The following is a 9,625-nucleotide window of genomic DNA, read 5'->3' as shown; positions in this document are numbered from 1 at the left end:
CATAGAATGTCTCAATATGTATCTAAATGCAAAACCTAATTAAAAATAGGAAATTCAGTCTAAAAAAACAAGGGGAATGCAAAACCATATATATATTTATATAGGGAGCTATACAGAAGATTACACAATATTACATTTTTTTTATTAACGCCACCAGATGGCACAATTCTTGCTTAAAAAATTCATTTTAAATGTGTTCACTCTATTTTAATGTGAATACTGCGTTTATTAAAAAATAATAAATATGTACATACATAAAAATATATTCTAATGAAAAAAAAAATAGCTCATTAAAACTGCATAAATGTTGCTGTCAGGGAGTCACAGTCACTAGCCCCGACACACATCAAACCCCAATCACCTGATTACTGATCACCCGCACCTGCTAACACTCATCAAGATCCCTATATTACTGCACTCCTCTCATTACCTCGTGTCCGGTCTACAGTTTGCTTTGTAGAACTTTACCTGTCTCTTCACCTGACTACTTACCTGTCTTTACTTACCTTAGATGCTTCAATGCTCCTTAGATCCCGTTCCTCCATGTTCCCGATCCGCCTCGAGCAACCTGCAAGAGACAAAGACTTGTTATTACCAGCAAAGCCACCCAGAACTGTCTGTTGTGTTTTATACTCTCCTCTAGTTAACCTCTCCATTCGCCATCTGCTCAACTGTCAATAAATATCCCCATTTGAGTACTTGCCTCTGTGTTTCTGGTTTACGTTGTGACAGTGGCATAGTGTCGTAAAATGCCCTCAAAATTCTAAATGATAATCAAAAAATATTGAGCAAAAATGTATTATATTGATTTTCCAGAAAAACAAAAAAAGTTTTATTTCAAGGTTTCTCTCACTTTTTACTGTGAATGAGCCAAATGTGACCCCTAAACGAAGAGAGCCAGAGGGTAAATTTTACTCTAATTGTTTAATGTTTCAGCTCAACAACAATCTCTGTGATATGTTGTCCATTGAGAGAAGTATCACAGCTGCATATCACTCTCAAACCAATGGCCTGGATGAAAAAAACATAAAGCAGCAAGTTTATTTTTTATTCTAACTTTTAGTAGAGCTTTATGACACAGGCTTGTTTTGTTACATCACATACCACTTTGATTTCAGAAAAAGGAACTCTTGCTTTTAACTATGGATAATTATTACACCGTAAAAAACAACCTATAGAATCTACTCAATAAAATGAGGTAAACTGAGGTAACAATTTACACTCAGTTTGTTTGGGTAGATTCTATCCTATATGTCTGAGTAAAGAATACCTGAATTTATCAGCTAAGACAAACTAAAAAAAAGTAGGTAAAGTCTACACAGCAAAAGGCCCAGTGTTAAATGAACTCTCCCAGGAGTTTGAGTCCATACTCAAGAGTATTCAAATTATTAAAGACGCCTGATGTTAATAAGCAGAATCACCAAAAGGAGAAAATCTAATTGTGTAAGTCACCATTATAGTGGTCAGTGTTAGCATTAGTTTAGCTCTTTACCAGTAACTTCTTAATATTAGATTTCGTTTGGGTGTTGTAATTGAGTTATAACAGTCAGACAAACCAGAAGAAATAAGATTTTGTGGTTTTGAATATGCTTTGACAAAGTCATGAAGTAGCGGTCAGAATAAGTGAGTTGTATTTTGTTTATGTTGGTTTAATCAGACAGGTGTTTCTGAAATTTATTTGACCAGAAAAAATATAATATATTTTTAGATTTAGACACACAGACATCAACAATCAGCATGAGAATCACAACAATGGTGACCAACAAAAACGTATGTTGTAGCCAATCAAAACTCATCCATATCTCCCATCATGCATTGTGGCATGAATAAATTATGAGCTGATGATTTCCATGATGTTTAGAGTTGATCTGTTTCTGGATATGCTGTTTGTCACCATTTTTGAGATTCATATGCTGATTCATGATGTCTGTGTGTGCCTAAAAGAACAGCTTTTGAAAGTTTTTTTTTTGATCGGAGGAGCTTGTAAGTCGTCCATTCAAAATTAAAAAATAAAAATTCAGGCTTTATCATTTTTTTTCTGCTGTGAAACCACAAGGCAGTTGTAATAAATAAAGGATATAGAACTCTAAATGGTTTCAGTGGCTCAAATTAAGTTTATTTTAAAACAGAATTATCACCACTGCATGACTTTTGCTCTTTGGCTTGTCTGGCTAGTTTAACTAAACAGTTGAACAAAAGCTAATATTAAAAAGCTACGGGTCAAGAGCCCAACTAATGCTGACCACTATAATGGTGACATAAACATTTTGGTGTCTTCAATAATTTTCAATCATCACTCAATGAATCACTTAATTACCTCATTAACTTTAACACTGCTTCAGTGTTCATTTTAACACTCAAATAAACTCCCGCGAGAGAACATTTAACACTGGGCTTTTTGCTGTGTAGACTTTACCTACTTTTTTTTAGTTTTTTCATAGCTGTTAAATTCAGGTATTCTTTACTCAGACATATAGGATAAAATCTACCCAAACAAACTGAGTGTAAATTGTTACCTCAGTTTACCTCATTTTATTGAGTAGATTCTATAGGTTGTTTTATTCACAAAAATTGTATTTCTATTTTATCACTGTATACAGTATATTATATTCTACATAATATCAGTGGCTACGTTTACATGCACACATTTTGGTTCAGTCGGATTAAATTCTGTTTGATGAATCGGACTGTAGTGTTTACATGAACGCTAAATAAAGTAATTGTGTTGATGTGCGTGTTTATATGTCACAAGTTTTAAATCTGAATACATTTTTGTTAAAATGACCGATTAATACAATCAGTTTAAAAGGTTTAAAATGTCTTTTTCTGGATGGTTAAAATAAAACGAAATTGCATTTTTAAGAGAAAAAGAAAGAACGCGTAGGCCTATAACGTTAAGTTGCAATTTGCATTCAGAAAGACCTGGTGTCGATGTGAAATATGTACAATACACTATAAACACAGGTTAGGCTATTTTAGTTTCCCTCACTCCACAAAAAAAAATCCTTTCAATTTAACAGTAAAGGAAAACAATGTAAAAAGCGATACACTATATTTACTCAAAATTGTGTCAACAGATTACAAGCAATATTATTATTTAAATTTAAACGTAAGAATGAATTAGAACTTGTTTAGTAGAATTATGACGTCACCTTTTTTACAAATTCATTTTGGTTACATGGAGATGATACAGGCATCATGTTCAACAGCTTGTGTTTTCAGGCCCCCAAAACAGAGTTGTTGAAGACACCTGATGTTAACAAACACAATCACTGAAGGAGAAAATCATTTTTATCTCACCATTACAGTGGTCAGTGTTTGCGTTAGTTGTGCTCTGGACACTTGACTTTTAAACATTAGATATTGTTTGTTTACTGTAATTGAGTTATATCAACTAGACAAACAAAAGATGGTTGTGTGGTGTTGATTATGTTTTAAACTCTTCATTTGACCTGAATCTGTGTATTACATTATTGATTACAGCATACTATGGTTGTACAGGATTAAGATAGGAATTATCTGCATAATCAAAGATTGTTAAATGCTCTTTCAATTAAAATATAAAAGGAAAAAAGCTTACATTTAAGCACACATACATTAAGAATCAGCATGAGAACTTCAACAATGGTGACCATCCAAAAGCATGTTGCAGTGCATTCTGGGTGCCACCAATTAAAACTCATCCATGGCTCCCATCAAGCAGTGCAGCATAAATTATGATCTGAATCGTCTAATCACCGTTGTTGAGATTCATATGCTGATTCTTGATGTCACTGTGTGCCTGAATAGCTACATGTTCTCCACCACGTTTTTGATCAGAAAAAAAATTAAGAAACTCCTCAGTTTATATTGAATATTCCCATCTGTAATCAGTCTAAACCAAATTCAGCACTTAGGCTCTAAACTAGTTAAAATCAAATGTTGATTATGTTAAAACATAACCAACACCACCCAATCATCTTTTCTTTTTAGCAGCCAAACAACACTTAATGTTTAAAAAGTCAAGTGTCCAGAGCCCAACTAAAGCAAACACTGACCACTGTAATGGTAACATAAAATGATTTTCATCTTCAGTGATTCTCTTTGTTTTAGGGACCTGAAAACACAAGCTTTTGAACTGTATCATCTCCATATAAACAACAATAAATGTGAATTTGTGAAAAAGGTGACGTCATGTGCATGTGTATTATGTTTTTGAAGGATGTTTCTTGATCGCCAACTACTGGCCTGGCATGCATAACAGTATTCATTAGCATAGTGCTTTTTTTTTGTTTCTAATTAAACCAATATTTTTGTTTACATTTTACTTAATTTTTTTTGTGCAATTTTACTCATTTTAAATGGCTAATTTGTAAGCAGTACTGTAATCACGCGTTTTGTTGTAATAATGCAGGGAACCACTCGTTATGAATCTCCTAAGTCTGACATTCTCAGAAATATGTCACGTTTTTTTCATCTGAAACATGCTGCTATTTGGGCTATAACCTAAGGAGACTCAAATAATGCAGAAACACTCATGAAGCAAGCAAAACATGCGCAACGCGCTCAAGTACAGTACAGCCTAGCGCATTTCACACAGACTGCTAGTTTCACTTTTGCCGTACAGTCGTGTCTGCTTAAGGGTGAAAATAAATGATGTTTATAGTGAATGCCTCTATAAGTTTTGTTTATGAATTTGTTTTAATCCAAATGATGCGTGTGCTAAGTGAGCGAACATCAATAAAGATCACGCAACAAAAGTGCGCGCTCTCACTCTCTCTTTGTCACTCTCTCTCTCTCTACTGTTAAATAACTTGTGCATTGCTGTACTTACTTGTTTTTGACATATCCGACCAAACTACAAACTTTCCAGTGATCTTTCCGTGCATCTTCGCCGCCGCACGCTCAATCCACTCTGTGCTTTGCGTATCAGCTCACGTGCATCAGCTATACAAGCATTGATACTGAATGTTTAACATTATATTACTTGCATACATATACTTTGTAGAAATCCTTCATCTCTAATGACTCCATTCTACTGTCTGTTGTTCTGTTGTGGGTCTTTCTTTGCCTGAATACGCACTTGTCACATGATGTGTGATATCGGCATTTGGTATTTGGGGCATTAAGGAGTACAAATACAGGAGCTCAGTATCGGGCCCAATACCGATACCAGTATCGGTATTGGTGCATCCCTACTCTTTTATCGCTCGATAAGTAAGTATCTACTCATTGAGTATGTGGTTTCGAACACAGTCTGTCTCTTGTTGCGTATTGAACTGTGTAACCTGCTGTTGGTGAGTTTGTGTGTTTGTTCATTACTTTTGATTACTTCTTAAAACCTTCATAAAGCCTGCACTTGGGTTCATCACAGCACACCTTTCATTGAACTGCTTGTTACAATTTCCAACTTCTTGCTCAATAACAAAATGCATCAGAAAACTGAAGTGGAAATTGCAAACACTGCATTTATGCTTCAGGGCAGCATTTAAACATTTTTCTTTAATGTGAAATTAAATGTTCGGTGTATGTGACAGCTCTAAAATTAGTCATCCGAGAATGATGCAGCAAATGTCCCATCATATTCCTCATTTCTTCTTCTTCTTTAATTTCAGTCACACCCACAACAACATTGCTGACTCTGACTGTACTTAAGGCAGCTGTTTCTATTACCTCTGCTCTATAACACGAGAGCAGCTTCACACCATGTTTGTTCTGGGTCTGTTCACATGTATCGTGCTGAGTGCATTCAGTGCTCAGGCAAAAGTGGTCCTGAGCTTTGATGAGTGTAAAGGGTTCTTCTACAAAGACAAAGAACCAGAAGGACTGGATCAGAATGCCAAGAAAATCTGTCAGATGCTTGATTATGATAACTACTATTACGCTTCACTGTACTCCGTTCATCACAGGATCCCTCTCTACAGCGCCTACACATTTGACCCTGACTGCTCAAACACTGCTGGAAGAACAGAAAACTGGCACATCGAGCCACAGGTAAACATGTGCTTCACTCAGCCTACAAAAGGCTTTCATTAACAATTTACACTCTATTTCTTAACTAACAATGCATTTAATTGAAAAAAGTATTTTATCAAAGTGATTAAAAAAACACCATCAAACTAACCAATCTAGCATTATATTTCTTCTGTAGATTTCCCAACCTGAATCCCGAACTGATCATATGGTCAATGAGAGGGACTCTGATAAAAACATTATTAAAAAATATCAAGCCATCAGCAGCGACTACAGCAACTCTGGATATGATCGTGGACTCCTGAACCCCAACAGCTTTCATTGTGAAGAAGGTCGTAAAGCAACTTTCACACTGACCAATGTTGCACCTATAGATGCAGGCTTTAACCGTATCCACTGGAAGAACTGGGAGAATGCGCTGAGGAGTTTCTTAAGAAGCAAGCTTGACAGTGATGGTGGTTCTGCAGCAGTCTACACTGTCACAGGTACAGTACCTGGTGACGATGCACAGATACCACAGCGGGGAACCTCTGAAGACCCAGAAAGAGTGACGGTGCCCTCTCACATCTGGACAGCCGTCTGTTATAAACACCAACTTAATGACTCAAAGTCATTTTCCTTCGGTTATATTGGGAAAAACCAGCCGGAAGGTGACATAAGCCTGATGAGCATCTCAGACCTGGATGATCAACTCAGCAGACTCTATAGTAAGCTGTTAAAAACTCCTCAGTTAATTAGGATGTTTGTTGATAATTGTTTTGATGACAGTAAAAAATTAAATGAAATTAAGGGTGTATTTGACAAACTAATAAATCTGCCAGCGAACCAAGGAGACCAGATGGCCACAAAAGTGCAGAGCATGTCTCACACACTGAAAAGGGTAGTCAGAGGTTCCTGGTACCCATATTTAACAGTTAGTGGGTCCCGGTGCAGGTCTGATCACCGCTGTGGCAAACATGGTGAGAATTACTACTGGTGCTGGACCGATTATGGCTGGGACTACTGCAGCCCTCCACTGGTGGGAAGTAGAGCTAAAAATGGGCAGTACTGCCAAAGCAACTACACCTGTGGCACATATGGTTATGGATATAAGTGGTGCTACACAGACGATGGCAGTAATGACATGTGCTGTACTTCTGATAGCTGCCACTCAGCTGTGAATGACAAGACCTGCTGGAATTATCACCCCTGTGGATACCATGGCTATGATTACCTGTGGTGCTATACTGATGATAAAGCCAACTGGGAATACTGTTGCAAAGACTGTGGTCAGTAGGCTTACAGTATTACTTTGCCGAGTTGATTGTGTACTTGGAGCACTTACTAACCTAGAAACAAAAAATACTATAATACAAACAACAAGTTAAAACCCTCTGTTGAAGGATCCAAGAATTCTTCATAGCAACCCGTGTGTGTTGCTAAAAAAGAGGAACCATATATTTGTGTTGTGTTTTAGTTTCTTTCTTTTATATTCATTCATTCAGCCATTCATTTATAATCATTTATCATTTATTTAATTATTCCATTTAATCATATAATCATTTATATCAACCATTTAAGCCATTTATGTACTCATTTGATTGATTCATTGATTAACAGTCTTATTTTCTTATTTTTTTCCATTGTTGTTTAATGTTAATTGTGTGGTTTCAAAGATTTCAAATTTGTCATAACGAGTAAATGAGAGAATGTCTGTTTGTGAAACAGTACTTTTCCATTGCTATTGCTTGTACTATAATAAAACGTGCTGGATTTGTGATGGCCAGAAAACGTCTGAGCATTGAAACATACGCAACTAAGATTATTCAATAAACTCTTCTTACGCATGTAATGTATTGTGTCTGTTTCATTTATACACATAGCCGGACAGCATACTCATGCAGAAAGTCAACAAGTGAGACTTCAGGGGAATCATAAATCATAAATGTTAAAAATCATAAACACATGAAATCTGAGTTTTACTAATATGTTTTAAGCAATGTTCATATGTAGTTTGGATTATCCTGTGGGATTACAAATTTAAGAATCTGTTTAAAATATGCTGATCCTATATTCTGACATAGGGTCACAATAAAAACTAAGGTGAAGTACATTGTATTTAGCATTTAAGGTAAATATGATGACATCAGACAAATGATTCTCTCAAGCAAAGTTTGTAGTAAGAGGTTCCTGCCAATTCCTGTTCTCTTATTGTAAGTCAAATGAGCCAGATTACTGAGATGTTCACCTTTTGTTTGTAATGGCTTTTGGTGCCTCTGCCCCAGTCTTCGAGTCGTTAGGATGTTTGGATTAGGACTGGTGTAAATGGGGCAGTTTGCTATACCTGAATACACAGCAAAATCCCCAGTGTTAATTTAACACTCTGAGTGTGGACACATATAGACACTGAAGCAGTGTTAAAGTTAACGAGATAATTAGTGATTAACGAAGTGATGATTGATCATTATTGAAGACACCTGATGTTAATAAGCAGAATCACCAAAGGAGAAAACCAACATTTTTAAGCAACCATTATAGTGGTCAATGTTTGCATTAGTTGGGCTCTTGACCCTTAAATCTTTAATACTAGATTTTGTTTGGCTGCTGTATTTGAGTTGAAACAGCCAGACAAGCCAAAAGCTCAAGTCACCAGGTGATTATGTTTTAACATATTCATTGTTTGATGTAAATCACCTAGAGTCTAATCTCTAAGTTAGGTTTTTTTGTTTTTGTTTTTTGCTTATTGTAATAGCCTTGACAATCCACAGAAGATCCAGCACTTCCTATACATTTTGGAAAGATTTTTTTTACAACCCGTTTAAAAATAAAACTATTTCACCTAGGCACACATAGACATCAAGAACCAGCCCATGAATCTCAACAATGGTGACAAACAGCATATTCAGATAAACAGATCAACTCTGAACTCTCATAATTTATTCATGCCGCAATGCATGATGGGAGTCATGGATGAGTTCTGATTGGCTACAACACGCTTTTTGATGGCCACCGTTGTTGTGATTCTCACACTGATTCTTCATGTCTGTGTGTCTAAATTAAGATAAACTTTTTTTCATCATCTGTCTGATTATGGCAAAACTGATTGATCTTTTGTTGACAGTTTTTTTTTAAATCTGTAAGGAAATTCTATGTTAAATACTCAAGTCACTATATGATGATTAAGTCAAGCACAGTCAATGCCTTCTTATTGCTCTTTGCTTGTCTGGCTGTTATAACTCAGTAATTGCAGCCAAACAAGACCTAATACTGATGATTTAAGGGTCAAGAGCCCAACTAATGCAAACACTGACCACTATAATGGTTGCTTAAAAATTTTGGTTTTCTCCTTTGGTGATTCTGCTTATTAACATCAGGTGTCTTTAATAATGATCAATCATCACTTTGTTAATCACCTAATTATCTCGTTAACTTCAACACTGCTTCAGTGTTTATATGTGTCCACACTCAGAGTGTTAAATTAACACTGGGGATTTTGCTGTGTACTGAATACTATTTCTTTGCATCAGACACTTTAACAGAGAATATATACAAAACATGTCTTATAGTGCAAATGTTTATGCAGATACATGACATTGGACATTTTACTCTTTAAACCAAAAAAATACGTGCTCTAAATTGATGAACATTCTCATCAAATAGATCTGAATGTGTACCGTGCCCACTCTCACAGAGC

The 9,625-nt window shown here is 35.8% G+C and overlaps 1 protein-coding gene across 1 annotated transcript; it reads left to right on the top strand.

Moving 5' to 3' along the window:
• Positions 1 to 5,640: 5,640 nt before the first annotated feature.
• LOC127157640 (endonuclease domain-containing 1 protein-like) lies at positions 5,641 to 7,771 on the top strand. Its single transcript, XM_051100879.1, has 2 exons — positions 5,641 to 5,973; positions 6,131 to 7,771. Exons 1-2 carry the CDS (start codon positions 5,686 to 5,688, stop codon positions 7,226 to 7,228), a joined length of 1,386 nt encoding a protein of 461 aa, XP_050956836.1. The 5' UTR covers positions 5,641 to 5,685; the 3' UTR covers positions 7,229 to 7,771.
• Positions 7,772 to 9,625: the final 1,854 nt, after the last annotated feature.

This window comes from Labeo rohita, unplaced genomic scaffold, assembly GCF_022985175.1.
Source record: "Labeo rohita strain BAU-BD-2019 unplaced genomic scaffold, IGBB_LRoh.1.0 scaffold_1139, whole genome shotgun sequence".
Lineage (NCBI taxonomy): Eukaryota > Metazoa > Chordata > Actinopteri > Cypriniformes > Cyprinidae > Labeo > Labeo rohita.
The sequence above is the reverse complement of the archived record's forward strand: the minus strand, read 5'-3'. Positions and strand labels throughout refer to the sequence as shown.